The sequence below is a fragment of the Carcharodon carcharias genome, chromosome 8 (genome assembly GCF_017639515.1).
Source record: "Carcharodon carcharias isolate sCarCar2 chromosome 8, sCarCar2.pri, whole genome shotgun sequence".
In the NCBI taxonomy this organism is placed as follows: Eukaryota; Metazoa; Chordata; class Chondrichthyes; order Lamniformes; family Lamnidae; genus Carcharodon; species Carcharodon carcharias.
Genome location: NC_054474.1, coordinates 140620266 through 140637240, shown reverse-complemented (window position 1 = coordinate 140637240; position 16975 = coordinate 140620266). Strand labels below are relative to the sequence as shown.

General features: G+C 42.3%; 1 protein-coding gene across 3 annotated transcripts in view; it reads left to right on the top strand.

Annotated features, from left to right (window-relative positions):
• Positions 1-16975, top strand: part of si:ch211-282j22.3 (ER degradation-enhancing alpha-mannosidase-like protein 3) — a 73514-nt gene that overhangs the window by 23529 nt on the left and 33010 nt on the right. For all 3 annotated transcript variants that reach the window (XM_041193096.1, XM_041193095.1, XM_041193097.1), the window contains 3 exons: positions 16-150; positions 1408-1513; positions 8963-9060. In XM_041193096.1, the coding sequence (XP_041049030.1) occupies positions 16-150; positions 1408-1513; positions 8963-9060 (339 nt within the window). The remainder of the gene's footprint in view (positions 1-15; positions 151-1407; positions 1514-8962; positions 9061-16975) is intronic.

The following is a 16975-nucleotide window of genomic DNA, read 5'->3' as shown; positions in this document are numbered from 1 at the left end:
TATTTTTAATTGTAGGTCAATCTGAAGTATGGAATCTTGAGCCCCCTGTCCCGAACGGGCACAGAATCGGACACTTGTACAGCTTGTGCTGGAACCATGATTTTGGAATTTGCAGCTCTCAGTCGCCTAACAGATGAATCTATTTTTGAGGTAATGCAAGTTTATTGAAGTGCTAAGTTAATTTTGAATAATCTTTATATTTTGTTAGCATCATGCTATCTTCAATTTTCTCTCCCACTCTCCCAAGTACACCTTCATCAGATTATGAGCATTCATTTACTTGCACTTAGGAAATGCTAAACTCAATCATTCAATTTAAGAGTGCTCAAAAGTATATTTCATCCTATTCCCCTTAAATGTTTGCTGACACAAGTATTTTCATTGCTCTGAATAACTTGTTTTGAACTTTTGATGGCACTTAGTTTCTGAGCTTGCTCCAAGGATTCCCTAAAAACTTAATGGCTTACTTAAAGTTTGTAGATCTTTTTCAGTGGTTTGCAGAAATACTGTTCTCTTGTTGGCTTTGCCTGTGTTGTATTGGCAGCTGTATTCTGGGGCCTTGAGGATTTTCAGCAAAGTTCCGCTCTTTCCAAATATCACTGTGAAATGATTAATTTATAGTTGCAAATTGACTTCAAAGAACCTGCTAACTATGGTATGAACCTATTCTAATTGTAGATCAGAATCAAACTTCATCCTCAGGAGGAAATAAAACTTGTTTTCCTCCAATCAATTAAACTCTATCTTTGCAGATGTTCCTCCAGTTTTTGCTGAGGTAAATAGCAGAACACAAAGACAATTCTTTTCGTTCAGTCACAGGATGTGGACATTGCTGGCAAGGCCAGCATGTATTGCTCATCCCTTAAAGGCAATAATGAGCTGTCTTCTTTAACTGCTGCAGTCCATGTGGTGAAGGTACTTCCCTGGTGCAGTTACGGAGGGAGTTCTAGGAATTTGACCCAATGGAGAAACAGTGATATATTTCAGGATGGTGTGTGACTTGGAGGGGAACTTGGAGATGATGGTGTTCACAACGAGTAATTAATGAGGAAGACCATTAAGAGTGTGAGATGGTCAGAATGTGTGTGGCCGGCTCACTGCTAGTCTCAGGATGCTCAGTCACTCACCCTCACCTACTGCGTGAGTGGGTGTGACTATCTGTTGTGGTGGGGTTGAGGGTGAGTGAGAATTCTGATACTGGCCATGAGCCAGACACATGAACACACACGGGGTGGTTGGGCATGGTCAAGTGACAACCATTCGCTGACTCATTCCTCAGGGCAATGCCTTGAAAACCAGAATAAAGCTGCCTAGTTTAAATTTCAAACAATAGGGTGGAGTAGGAAATTTAAGTGGTACTTATATTTTTATTTCTTTTCTATTTCATGATGCTTTTTTTCCCTGTAGGAATATGCACGGAGAGCAATGGATTTTCTGTGGGATAAAAGACAGAGAGGCAGTGATCTTGTGGGGACAGTGATCAACATCCACAATGGTGACTGGATCAGGCGGGGTGAGCTTAGCACAGTATCTAATTTATCTTCAGGATATTGATTGTAAATTATACTTTAGTTCTTCTGCACTATGTAAATCTCATGTAAATTATTTGAATTACAAGTAAATGAGGAATGCACACTTGTAGCATGCAAGCACACACACATACACCTTTCACAGCCTACTTGTCCTTTGCAAACATTGGGTGGAATTTTACGCTGGCGGGATTTTAGGTCCTGCCGAAGTTGATGATCTTTTGAACAGCTTGCCACATTTTACCACCCCGCCTCCTGGCCACCACAGGGCTGTAAATGCCCACCCATTGTATTTGTGTTTCTATACCCTGTTTTTCACTCTGATCCTTGCTTTACAACACTTATCTAAATGTCAGTAGAATACTTAAGGCATCAAAGGAAAATATCTGGGCCTTCTGCAGCTTTTTATTGATTTAACTTCCTCCCTGGTTTTAAAGCTGGCCTTTAAATATTAAAAAAAATGTACCATAGTTAATTGCATTGTTTCAGTTGGACCTTGTAATGTGCAATAAGACAGGATTAATTAAAGGCATCATAGTAAAAGATCCTCTAGGCAAGAGTGATCATAATGTGATGGTTTGAAAGTGAGAAATGTGAATCCATACTTAGTGTCTTAACCTTTTAATTGCTTTTATTTAAGTTTATGAAGACAGAGTTGGCTAAAGTGGACTGGGTAAAGAGGTTAAAAGGGGAGATAATAGAGAACCAGTGGTAGACATTTAAGGGGGAATACCTAATAACTCTCAACAAGATATGTTCCATTGTGAAAGAAAAATTCTACCAGAAGAATGCACCATCTGTGGCTAATTAAGGAAGTTAAGGATGGTATCAAATTGAAAGAAAAGGTGTACGGTACTGCAAAGATTAGTAGAATGCCAGAAGACTGGGAAAGCTTTAGATATCAGCAAAGGAGGCCAATAAAAAGAGGGAGAAATTGGAGTAAGAAAGAAAACTAGCCAGAAATATAAAAACAGACAATAAAAGCTTCCACAAGTATATAAAAAGGAAAGAAATGTGGCTAAAGTGAGCATTTTCCCTCAGAAGGTGAGGCTGGGGAATTAATAATGGGAAACAAAGAAATGGCAGAGGCCTTGAAGGTATTTTGCATCCATCTTCACAACAGAAGACACAAAAAGCACCACAAGAATAGTAGAAAATCAAGAGGCAAAAGGGAGACAGGAACTTAAAATAACCACTATCACTAGGTAAAAAAGATACTGGGAAAACTTGTAGAACATAAGGCTGACAGGCCCCCTGGACCTGATGACCTGCATCTGTGGCTCTTTAAAGAAGTGGCTGCAGAGATGGCAGATGCATTGGTTACGATCTTTCAAAATTTCCTAGATTCTGGAAAGGTCCCAGCGGATTGGAAAACCACAAAGGAACATCTCTCTTCAAGAAAGAAGGGAGACAGAAAGCAGGAAACCATAGGGCAGTTGGCCTAACAATTGTCATTGGGAAAATGCTAGAATCCACTATTAAAGAGGCAGTTGCAGGACATTCTGAGTTTTACACAGTTATAGTTCAGAGAAGATTCACTCGACTGATACCTGGGATGGAGGAATTATCTTATGAGGGAAGGGTGGACAGGCTGGGCCTGTATCCATCGGAGTTTAGATAAGTGAGAGGTGACCGGGTGATGCTGAAAGGATGTTTCCCCTTGTGGGAGAGACTAGAACTAGGGGATGTAGTGGACGTAGTTTAAAAATAAGGGTCCGACCATTTAAGAAAGAGATGAGGAGAATTTTTTTCTCTTGAGGGTTGTGAGTCTCTGGAAATCTCTTCCCCAGAGAGTGGTAGAGGCAAGGTCATTGAACATTTTTTGGGCAGAGGTAGATAGATTCTTGACTACAAGGGAGTCAGAGATCATTGGGGTAGGCTGAATGCAGAATTGAGGCTACAATCGGATCAGCCATGGGCTGTAATTTCCTGTCCTTGTTGGCATGGGCATCATGGCGGGTGTCAGCAGACAATATAGCAGGAAGGCCAAGAATCAGCTTCATGCGGTTGTGAAACCAGTTTGTGATCGTCCGTTCCAGCCATCAATGGCAGGCCGCATTTCCCGCTGCTGAATGTTGTGAATGTTATTTTAATACATCTGCTTATCATTATAATCCCTGCCCTCTAGAATCATTCCCCCCATGCTGGATCATCCGGGCACGTTGTTGTGCAATCATGCCGATGTCTTTCACAACAGCAAATAAGCGACGTGCATCTGGTGAGCTGCACTTTGCTCAGAACTTTGAGGTTTGTTTGCCTATCTTTCTTCAGGCAGCACTCGCAGTCATCAGTGCCAGGCTTCGCAGGCAGCACTGCATCACTTTTACGGGGGCTCACAGGCAGGCTCTACTTAGCAAACCAGCCGTATGGCAGGAGTGGCTTTTAAACAGCTGCAGGGCTGGGGCTTACTTGAGGAAAGGGAAGAAGTGGTCTCAGGCAAGGGAAGAGGCTGCAGGGTGAAGGCTGTATTGGGGAAGTAGGGTATCCCAGGGTGTGTGGGGGACATTTGATGATATGTGCAAGTGGCCTCGAGGATGCAGGCTGAGGAGGCAGTCTTCAGAGAGATGAGGGTGTGTGTGAGAGAGTGAGTGGTGATGTGAGGGTGTGTGTGAGAGAGTGAGTGGTGATGTGAGGGTGTGTGTGAGTGAGTGATGCCCCTTGAGCTGTCAGTGAGTGAGATGGCAGTGAATGTGTGATGGCCTTGTGAGTGTGAGAGTTTAGAGTGATGAGATGGTTCCCTTAACCTGGCATGGATAAGATCATTCATCCCCTTTCTACACAGGCATTGACCACCACTGCTACCGCCTCCCAAGCTGGAGTGGTGAGATTGCTGGACGTCCTGTGGCTAGAGCAGGGGTGGAGGACATCACGGTGGGCCTCCAGAAGGCATTCCAGTGACGGGTCATTCATCTCTTCTTTGCTTTCAGGGCCATATCTTCACTGAAGCAGTCCAGGGCTGCCAGCATTGAGAACTGTGTGCATGGCTGCAGTGTAGATATGGCACCTGGAGCGAGGAATTGCTGTGGTAATAGCATGGCGGGCAGTTCAGAGGCCACCTGCCAGCGAGACAACATGTTTCCTGTGGCTGCATAATTAATGAGGCAGGAAGAAGATGATACAGCACAAAAAGCCACTATTGCAGCCAGCAAGTAAAACACCCTTTTTCCCGCTGCCTTCCACAATTAGTGCAATCTGAGATGGAGCAGGCGCAAGGGGCCAAATGGCCTACTCCTTCTCCTAATTCATGTGTTCGTATGTATATTCATATGACATTTAGAAAATCATAATACAATCAGAGTCAACATGGTCTTGTGAAAGGGAAATCATGTTTGACAAAGCACAGTAGATAAAGAATAAAGTGGATGTAGTGTATTTGGATTTCCAAAAGATATTTTATAAGGCGCCACATAAAAGGCTACTATATAAGATTAAGAACTCATGGTATTGTGGTGATATATTAGCATGATAGTGGACTGACAAACTGACAGGAAATAGAGAGTTGGGATAAATGGGTCATTTTCAAGATGGCAAACTGTAACAGGGATCAGTGCTGGGGCCTCAATTATTTACGATCTATATTAATGACTTGGATGAAGGGACCAACTGTACTGTAGCCAAATTTGCTGACGATACCTAAGGTAGGTAAGAAAGCAAATTGTGAGGAGGATACAAAAATTCTGAAAACAGATACAGATAGATTAAGGGAGTGGGCAAAAATTTGGCAGATGGAATATAATGTGGGAAAATGTGGATTTGTCTACTTTGGCAGGAAGAATAGAAAAGCAGAATATTATTTAAATGGAGAGCAAATACAGCATGCTGCAGTACAGAGGGAACTCCATGTCCTTGAACATGAATCAGAATAAGTCAACATGCGTATTATCTAACACTACCATCGTGCTAAATGGGATAGATTTCGAACAGATCTAGCATCTCAAGGCTGGGCACCCATGAGGTGCTGTGGGCCACCAGCAGCAGTAGAATTGTACTCAAACACATCTGTAACCTCATGGCACAGAATATCCCCCACTATACCATTACCATCAAGCCAGGGGATCAACCCTGGCTCAATGTAGAGTGCAGGAGGGTGTGCCAGGAGCAACACCAGGCATGCTGAAAAATGAGGTGTCAACCTGGTGAAGCTGTAACACAGGACCACTTGCATGCCAAACTGCATAAGTAGCAAGTGATAGACAAGGCTAAGCGATCCCACAACCAACGGATCTGATCTAAGCTCTGCAGTCCTGCCACGTCCAGTCGTGAATGGTGGTGAACAATTAAACAACTTACTGGAGGAGGAGGCTCCACAAATATCCCCTTTCTCAATGATGAAGGAGCCCAACACACCTATGCAAAAGATAAGGCTAAGTATTTGTTACAATCTTCAGCCAGAAGTGCCAAGTGGATAATCTATCTTGGCCTCCTCTGGAGGTCCCCAGCATCACTGTTGCCAGTCTTCAGCTAATTCGATTCACTCCACGTGATATCAAGAAATGGCTGAAGGGACTGGATACTGCAAAAGCTATGGGCCCTGACAATATTCTGGCAATAGTACTGAAGACTGTGCTCCAGAACTTGCCGCACCCCTAGCCAAGCTGTTCCAGTACAGCTACAACACTGGCATCTACCCAACTATGTGGAAAATTGCCCAGGTATGTCCTGTACACAAAGTAAGACAAATTCCAACCCGACCAATTACCAGTCTACTCTTGATAATCAGTAAAGTAATGGAAGGGGTTATCAACAGTGCTATCAAGCGGCACTTGCTTAGAAATAACCTACTCACTGGCACCTAGTTTGGGTTCCGCCAGATTCACTCAGATCCTAACCTCATTACAGCCTTGGTTCAAACAAGGACAAAAGAGCTGAACTCACAAGGTGAGAGTGACTGCCCTTGACATCAAGGCAGCATTTGACCAAGCGTGGCATCAAGGAGCCCAAGCAAAACTGGAATCGATGGGAATCAGAGTAAACATTTTCCTTTCGTTGGAGTCATTCCTAGCACAAAGGAAGATGGCTGTGGTTGTTGGAGTTCAGTCATCTCAGCTCCAGGACATCACAGAAGGAGTTCCTCAGGGTAGTGTCCTCAGCCCAACCACCTTCAGCTGCTTCATCAATGACTTTCCTTCCATCATAAGGTCAGAAGTGGGGATGTGCAATCATCAGTGAACAATGAGCAGCACCATTCGCAAATGCTGAAGCAATGCATGTCCAAATGCAGCAATACCTGGACAATATCCAGGCTTGGGCTGACAAGTGGCAAGTAACATTCAAGCCACACAAGTGCCAGGCAATGACCACCTCCAACAAGAGAGAATCCAATCCAATGTTCAACGGCATTACCATCACTGAATCCCCCCACTATCAACCTCCTGGGGGTTACCATTGATCAGAAATTGAACTGAGCTAGCTATATAAATACTGTGGCTACAAGAGCAGGTCAGAGGCAAGGAATCGTGCGACAGGTAACTCACCTTCTGGCTCCCCAAAGCCTGTCCATCACCTACAATGCACAAGTCAGGAGTGTGACAGAATACTGCCCACATGCCTGGATGAGTGCAGCTCCCACAACACTCAAGAAGCTTGACACCATCCAGGACAAAGCAACCTGCTTGATTGGCACCACAACCACAAACATTCACTCCCTCCACCAACGACGCACAGTAGCAGCAGTGTGTACCATCTGCAAGATGCACTGCAGGAATTCACCAAGGCTCCTTCAACAGCACCTTCCAAACCCATGACCACTACCATCTAGAAGGACAAGGGCACCAGATAAATGGGAACAGCGCCACCTGGAAGTTCCCCTCCAAATCACTCACCATCCTGACTTGGAAATATATCACCGTTCCTTCACTGTCACTGGGTCAAAATCCTGGAACTCCCTTTCTAATAGCACTGTGGGTGTACCTATACCACATGGACTGCAGCATTTTAAGAAAGTAGCTCACCACCGCCTTCTCAAGGGCAACTAGGGATGGGCAATAAATGCTGGCCCAGCCAGCAAAGCCAACCTCCTGTGGATAAATTTAAAAAAGGTACAGCAACTAATTAGGAAGACAATGGAATGTTGACTTTTATTGCAAGGTGAATGGAGAATAAAAGTAGGGAAGTCTTACTACAATTGTACAAGGCAATGCTGAGACCACACCTAGAGGACTGTATAGTTTTGGTCACCTCCAGTTAAGGAGGGACTGATATGCATTGGAAGCAGTTCAGAGAAGGTTCACTAGGCTGATTCCTGGGATGAAGGGGTTGTCGTATGCGGAAAGGTTGTGCAGGGTGTGCCTATGCTTGTTGGAGTTTAGAAGAATGAGAGATGATCTTATTGAAACATATAAGATTCTGAGGGAGCTTGACACAATAGATGCTGAGAGGATGTTTCTTCTTGTGGGGGAAATCTAGAACGAGGGGGCACTGTGTCAAAATAAGGGATCTCCCATTTAAGACATGTAGAGGAATTTCTTTCCCCAGAGGGCTGTTAGCCTTTGGAATTCTCTTCCCCAGTGAGCAGTGGAGGCTGGCTCATTGAATATATTCAAGGCTGAGTTAGACAGATTTTTGATTGACAAGGGAGGCTAGGGATATGGGGCTATAGGCAGGAAAGTGGAGTTAAGGAAACAATAAGATCAATCGTGATCTTATTGAATAGTCGAGCAGATTCAAGGGGCTGAATGTCCTACTCCTGCTTGTATTTCTTATGTTCTTAAATTACGCAGCCAAAAAATGATCTTTGTGTTCGTCTTCTGATAAATGCACAGTGTCAACATGTCATTTGCTTAGTAAACAGCCAAAGCTTAATATGTCAACAAGTTTGCAAAAAGTTATTATACTACCTATTGGAATACAAATCTTTGTCTCTCAGTAGACTGAGTAGCAGGAATTTATATGGATATATGTACCTTGTGTTAGCTTAACCTGGCACTAGATAACCCGCGGTTATACTAGCGCATGTATTTTGATGGGTAAAATAGGAGTATTACTTTACCAAAAGTAAAATACTGCAGATTCTGGGCAACTGAAAAAAAGAAAGCATGCTAGAGACACTGTATAACCTTACAGCCTGATTTCCAAATCAACCAGCACCAAGTGATGTGGAAACCCACCTTCAGGGAGGCTGTCTCGGACCAGGTGAAATGTAATGGTACCCTGATATACAGAAGCATTTTAATAGTGCTCAAGATGTTCAGTTATTCCTGGTCACTTTATAAATTTGCTTTTCAATATTTTCATGTGAGAAGCCACATGTGCTCTCTCAAGATTGTAAAGTAGCATTATATGTCGAAGTATGAATGTGCACAGCTTCTTTGTCACTGTTCTAGTCATTGCTTCTGTAATACTGATGTGCTCTACTTACCAATCAATAATGCCAATTCATGATATCTTTCCAACTACTTTTGAGTTGTTACTAACAGATTCCATTGTATTCTAAGACAGTGGAGTGGGTGCTGGAATAGATTCGTACTACGAATATCTGTTGAAGGCCTATATCCTGCTGGGAGATGATGTTTATTTGGAGAGATTTAATACAGTAAGTCTTGTGTATATTTTTCTTTTTAAAGGTATTCAGTCCTATGTTTTTAAATATTAAAGGAAAAATCTGTTGCTGTGTGACCAAGAGACATGGAGAGTTAGTGTAGCACATAATGCATCAGATATAAGACTTCAGCTTCGGTAGTGACCCTAAATCAGCGGGACCTTTGCTGACTGTGAGCAAGGCCAGACCCTTTACACTGCAAGATAATTGGAATACTGGTAAATGTAAGGCATTGACTGAAGGCTTTCAAATGGATCACTTGTCTATCCTCTGGCTGAGGAATAATATATGTTACTGGGGATCTAAAAGGGATCTGAAAATCTTGCTAAGTAACAGAGCTCCCACAGCATTGTTCAGTGAGCTAGAAGCATGTAACGATAAGTGTTGCAGGATTTAAGTATGGCACTTGCACAAAGTACATGCTGTATGCAAAACACATTGCAAGTAGGAAGATGTCTTGACAACAACAGTCACTAATTCTGATTTCACTGGTGAACATTGCATCTAAAGTATCATATTGCACTATAAGTAGAAAAGCATGGAATTCTTCAGGTGTACTGGTGAATATTTGTCCTTCAACCAACAATAGGAATAATGACTAGACTAGTACAAATTGTTGTTGCAATGAATCATAGCAAAATGCCCCCAAAGCTAATTAATGAGTTGTCAATTTGGATTATCCATTTAATAGAACAGACTTATTCCAAATTTATTAATGTAAGTAATGTTGGATTTCTGCCAAAAGTTATTCTTCAGATAAAAGCAACGGCAATTGGTTCAAGGGGCATTTTCAGATTCTTAAGTAAATAAAAGGGAGATCATCATGATGTTTTAACAAAATGAAACCCATTGCCAGCCTGATGGCAATGTAATCCAAAGGGGTTTTGCTAATGTGTTAATTATATAAAGGGAGAGGGCTGGGGTTCCCCAAATGTATTAATTAAATAAAAGCCATTCGATAATATAAGCTACCTCCAAAATGTACTAATGAAAGAAAAGCACCAGTAATCAGGTCTGCCATATGGTATTGGGCTTCCACAAATTTGCCGAAATTTATAAATTAAGTAGTTATTTAATGCAATGATCTTCTTCCACAAAACACAAAATCAACACAGGGTTGACACATTCAGGCAAAGATAAAACGTGAGCCTTGGTTATTCCTCCAGTAGATGAGTGAATTAACCAAAATAAAAGCAAACTTTTCAAATTAATTAAAGCAGCATTTACTTCCACAGACAAAAGAATGCCTGGAAGTATCAAATGCTGAGCATTGGCTACCTAAATGTCAATTAATTTGCATCACAAAAAGAATGACTTGGATTTACATGTCACGTTTCAATACCACAGTACTTTTGAAGCATAGTCATTGTTGTAATGTAGGGAATGTGGCAGATAATTTATGCACACCAAGCTCCCACAAACAGCAATGTTATAATGAACAGATAAATTGTTCTTGTGATGTTTGAGGGATGAAAATTGTCCAGGCCACCGGGTTATACTCCCTTGCTCTTCAAAATAGTGCCATGCGATCTTCTATGCCCATGTGGGTGGACAGCTGGGGCCTCAGTTTAACATCTCATCCGAAAGACAGCATCTCTGACAGTGCAGCGCTCCTTCAGAACCGCAGTGAAATGTTAGCCTTGATTTTTGTGCTTAAGTCCTAGAGTCGGACTTAAACCCATAATCTTCTAACTCAGGGACAAGAGTGCTGCCAACTGACCAATAGTTGAAAATAGCTATTTGGGGTATTTGGAAGGGTGAAGATTGGTGGGGTAGAACTGGGTGTAGATGTGGAATCTGCAGTCTCGACTTCAGATAACGCTGAGTGGCAGCATGTAGATGAGACATAGGAAGTCGAGAATAAACCCTTGGGTAACTCTAAAGGTAACAGTGTAGGGAGAGGAAAAACCATTTCAAGAGATTCTCTGGCCATGACTTAATAGGTAAGCATGGAATCAGGCACGCTCAGCTGGACAACGGAGGATCAGCATCGGAAAACAATGATATAATGAACCACTTCAAAAGTTGCAAATTGATTGAGAAGAATGAGGAAATATAGTGAAACATGGTCGCAATCGCAGAGGATATAATTTGTGACTTTGATTGAAGCTATTTCAGTGCTGCGGCAGGAGAGAATGCTGACTTTAGAAGTTCAAACATGGAGTTGCTGGAATAATGAGCCAGAATTTTACATTGGTCAGGCAGACGCGGCAGGAGTGGGTGGGGGCCTTCACGGAGCCCACCGCCGCCCGCAATCGGCTCTGCACCGCAAGCTCACGCGCGTGGGCCAATTAAGGCCCGCCTGTTACATGTGCGGGCAGAGGGAGGAGGGAGAGGAAGCATGCGCTTCAATTTCCCTGAGGCAGCTCTGTGCCTCGGAGATTGAAACAATTTGTTAAAAAAATAAATAAATACATTGAAAATTTAATGAAACGTGTCCCATCATGTGACTCTGTCACATGAGATGGGACTTGTTTTTATTTTTCAAAGAGAGTTTTTATTTAATTTGTGAGGCTTTAGAAAACTCTCATCCCACTTGTGGATGAGGTTTCCTAAAAAATGTAAAGGCCGCCTGGCCTTTTCATCTGCCTGCCAACCATAGGGCAGCGTAAATTTGAAGTTAATTAGCTTGTTAATGTCCTTAATAAGCTTTTCAATTATCAGCAACCGTGCAGCTGACTCTGGCGCGCATCCGCCAAACAAGATATCGTGGGGACGCATGCCCGACATCATTACACGTCATAATACATTCCGGCATGTCAGGTGCGCGCCCGCATGCTGAATGTAAAATTCTGCCCATGGATGCAGATTGGGAGATGGCAACATGTTTAAGGATTGTGTGGAGGAAAGGGAGGGTGGAGTTTGGATAGTAGTTTGTAAGGACAATGGGGTCAAGGATAGGTTCTTTGAAGCGGTGGTGGGGGGGGTGGGGGAGTCAGTGGTGGCAGATTTGAGAGGGAGAGGGACAGTTCCTGAGAAAAAGAAACCTTATTATATCAGCTAGCATGGAGTCAGGATGAAAAGTTTTGGTGGTCAGCAGTTTAGTAAGAATTGTAAGCAAGTGGTGGGACTTATTGGCCAGTTGACCTTAGTGAGAACGCAGGGGAAATCTAGTAGGAGTGAAACTAAAGATATGGATTTAAGTTAGGGCAAAGGGATATTTTCAGGGCATCTTAGCTTGCTGGGAAAGCGGAAGAGAGAAATGTGGCAGAGGTAGCTAAAAGATGGTCTCAATTTTAGTGATAAAGATGTTCACAATCTCCTCACTTGTTATTGGAAGTGTATCATCACTCCTCCATTGTTGCTAGGTCAAAATCTGGGAGCTACCTTTTGTGGGAGTACTTTGACACATGGACTGGAGTGTTTCAAGAAGATGACACCCCCACCACCTTCTCAGGTCAATGAGGAATGTGCAATAAAAGGCAGTCTTGTCAACATTACCAGCACCCACATCCTGAGATTTAATATAAAATAAAAGGCAACGTTTTTTTAAACAGACATGGACTGCTTCCAAGAATTTTGCAAACAATTCTCTGGTTTTAGCTGAGCAACCGGGAAATTTTAAATTACTGTGGATTATAGTACATGTTAGCATACAGACCAAATAAAAGTTACAACCAATAAAGTTCAATAAAAATTTTTGGTTGCAAAACCAAAACTGTGCTAAAACTAATGAGGTCAGTAAGTTCAAGGCAATGCATGCATCATCTATCTATTAAGATACTTATAAAATTTAATAGATTGAGAAAAACGGCATTACGAGCAGTTTATGAGCTAAAGGAAAATTGACATGGTCCAGAGTGGAAGCGGACAAACAAATGTGGAAGTGAGGAAGAAAAAAGCAGAGGTAATTTGTATTTAATCATTTGGAATTAAAAGCCATCCAAAAAAATAAGCCTTAAGATAACGTGCAGCATTTCTGCCAAGGGTGTTATAATTTGATGATGAAAGCTAGGTCAAAACAAACTTGGAAAAAGCATGTAGGAGAAAGGCAATAAATATGAGAGATTTTTGATGTAATGTCAAAGTCACAGTACTTGAGCAATTTAGAAACCAGCTGATATTCAGAACTCTGTGCCAGCTAATTTCAATGTAGTGTTGCAAACAGGGCTTGGGAGAGAGGAGTGCAGACGGTACCAAACACCGGGGCTATGGGTGGGCCCAGGCTCCGTGTTTTAAACAGAGTTTCTTGTCATCCAGATTGAGCAGCCAGCACTGCAGACTGCCTTTAAAAAAAATCAGAACCGGAGAGCTTTTTAAAGCCAGTCTGTCAGTGTCAATTTCTCTTGAGCCCCTGCACTGCTGCTTGCGGCCTTCAGGCAGCTTCATGGGTTCAATTTTTCCCGCCAGAAAACCAAAGCTGCCCAAAGGTCAACAGCAGTTGTCAGGGGAGTGTTCTTGCTTGAAAAATGGAGTGTGTGTGGGGTGGGGATGGTAGAAGGGGAAGTTGGAGAGAGAGTTGGAGGGGGTGTTGGGGGGTTGGAGGGGGTTTTGCAGGTGCTTGAAGATGGATTGGAGGGAGTTGGAGTGGGGCTGGAGGGGAGCTGGGGGGTGTTGGGGTTAGGTTGGGGGGAGGCTGGAGAGGGTGTTGGGGGACGGTTGGGGAGTTGAAGGGGGTGTGGGAGTAGCTTGGAGAGAAGGTTGGGGGAGCTTGGAAGGGGTTTGGGAATGAGGTTGGAGGGGGTTTGGAGGAGGTTGGAGTGGGGATTGGGGGAGGCTGGAATGGGAGTTGGAGCGGAATTAGTGGTTTGGATTGGGGGTGTTGAGGGGAAGGTTGTGGGAGTTGAAGTGGGTGTTGGGGAGGTGGGGGGAGGATTGGGGTGTTGGCGATTGGGGGTGTTGAGGGGGAGGTTCAGGGGAGGTTGGAGTGGGAGTTGAAGCGGGTGTTGGGGAGGTCGGGGGGTCTGGGGGTTTGGAGTGGGGATTGGGCATGTTGGGGGGAGGTTAGAGGGGGGTTTTGGAGAGGGAGGTTGGAGGGGGTTTGGGGGAGATTGGAAAGGGGAGGTTGGGGTGGATTGGGAGGGTTGGTGGGGGTTGGAGGGAGGTTAGAGGGGTTTGGGGTGGGAGATTAGCTACAGAGTTGAATTGTTTTGAATATGTAGTGATTTCTGGGTAGCCACTTTCCTAACATCAGTTAATTGCTCTGTGATTAATTATCCCTCGAGAATCAGCATTGGGATTCCATTTTCACCATTGCTACAGTCATTCTGCCTACTGCATGCAGGAGTAACGAAAGCCAAAACCTACCTTTATGCAGCACCTTTCATGATGTCTCAAATTGCTTTATAGCCAATTAAGTACTTTTTTGAATTGTAGTCACTGGTATAATGTAGGCAGGGTTGTCAAATGGTGGAACATGCTTGAGGGGCTGAATGACCCTGCTGCTCCAAATACGTACGTTTCATGTATCATTCTGGATGGATGAGATGGACTGGGCTTGATGGCCTTTGTCATCTATAATTATCTTGCAAAGAGAGGGTGGACACATGGCTGGAGTTTGTTTATTTTGTTGCTAATTAAAGTTTACTGTGAAGCAGACTTTGTTGGGTGAGATTGCCAGAACAGGAGTGCATAACGGGCTCATAGAGAATCATCTTGTCCTTTTGTCTACTTACCTATTATCCCACTCTATCTTGGTGCTTTTATGAGTTTTTGAGGTATTGAAATATCGCAATGAAGTTGTGCTGCATAATAGATATTGAAAATATATTGTAGTGAGAAACTGCAATGAGCAGAGTCTTCACAGAGACAGCTGAAGGCTCCAATGCTTTCACTGACAGTGAAAACCTATGTTGTTCAATCATTCTGCTTTGTTGCTCCGGAGTTATTTGATCTTTCTCCCCTGTGAGATTACTGATAAAACAGAATCCAATTACACCCCTTGCATGAAATAATTATATTGAATAATATCATGCACCCATGAATAAAGTCTTCTACAGAAGGAAAATATGTTGTGCAGTTTATCTGGGTTGCAAGTATTGAATCTTAGCCCCAAATGTGAATTTACTGTCACCATGTCCTTATGGTGCAATGTGAGGAACATGTTAATGAGGGCTGAAGTAGTCCCCAAAATCAGTGTTATCATCTGCACAGTGTTTATAAATAACTAATGGGATATTTTTCTGTCAAAATACCAATATTGCACGATGCTGTTAATGTAAAATTTGTACTTTCTAGTTTGTTTAATAGTCACAATAGGAGCACACAAATTAATTCTGCATTATATTGTTGCTGCTCTTAATATTAATGACCCATGCTGAATATATTGGATGATATTTATAACCAGATGCCAACAATGGGCATCATTTTACTCGAACCTTTCTGTGATTGTTAGGTGAATCTTGAAAGGGGGAAAAGATATCATGCATGATTGAGGAGGAGGATTAAAGTGCAGGGGGAGGAATAAGGGGCCCAGAAACAGGAGAAGGACTGGGGCCCATGATTTCTCTCCCGGGTTCTGGTTGCAAATATTGGTGGTTATGTAGTACTTACAGGTCCAACAGTTTTATGCTGGTCTTTGTGCTCTACATCTACATTTGAGAAGGCAGCTTATCACCACCTTCTCAAGGGCAACTGGGATGAGCAATAAATGCTGGCCTAACCAGCAAAGCCCACATCCCCTGAATGAATTTTTTAAAAAATGAGCCTACTCTACCTTCCTTCATCTCGCCCTATCTACAGATCCTCCTTTTCTCTGTTATACACTTAACTAACTTCCTCATAAATGCATTCCTGATGCAATTCATTAGATACAAACAAAAATTCAAAGTAATGAATGGAACAATTGCTACTTAACTTGGCCAGATGTTTTCCCAATATCTTCCCTGATCTTACAATGAGGAAAATTCAAATCTTATCAATCTGTTTTATTGAAGGAAACCGACCGATCAGTTTAATTCTACACTTTAGCTACATGCGGTAATCTGACAACATTGTACCAGGTCACTGCATAGGGTACTGTAGACCTAAGTATTTTTTATATTAGCTGAAACAGCCTGTACCTAGAAAAATGTACCAGAAAAATAATTCTCTTATTGAATATTCTCTTCAATGATGCAATCAGCAGTGTAATAGTTTGTGAATTAACATTAAAAAAATGCTTGAAATTATCACTGCCATTCAGACTCTGTGCATTTCTTTTTAATGCCTACTCTTAAACCGAAAAATGTATTTTGCACATTATTCATTCAATCTATTTGCAATAGGCTTAATTTAGTGTTTTCAACTGACTAATTTGTTTACTAGACAGAAAAATAATTCAAACTAAAGCAGTGCTGTATTATTGGTTTGGTTTAGTTTGTATGCGACTGTTACTTTTTTTAGTCTGAAAAGATGGATATTCACAATCCGGGAAAGCCCCCTTAGCTCCTCTCTGGTTTATTAAAATAGTGGCTCTGATTAAATCAAGAGGTGAGTGAAGGAGCAGATTCTGTTTGAAAATTGTGAAAGAGGTATTAGTTATTTTGAATTCCCAGAAAACAGTTTAGATTACTTAGGCTCCTAGAATTCTAAGAAATTCTAGAAAAAAGAAAAAAATTATCTTTGTTCATAAGAGTTCTGTTCTTATTTTGACTGCTTGAGGTTAGTGGAACAATGTTTGCTGTAAACAAGGAGGAACTTAATGCCATAAGTGAAATAGGACAATGAACAACTGTGTGTGTGGAGACCGAGGAATAAATATTGAATGTCAGAAAACAATATTGCAAAGACTGAGTGTCCCTAAATTGTGACCAAATTCTGGCAAATAAATTTGTGTCAGATAAACTAGAAGTTGGAGCTAGACTTAAGGCTGTTCTCATTAATATTAGATGATGTTGTGAGTACATTGTTTTAAACAGACCTTTGATTTTTCTCCCTTTCTGTGGGTGAAACATATAAATGAGAAGACTTTATAAAATGCCCAATTCAA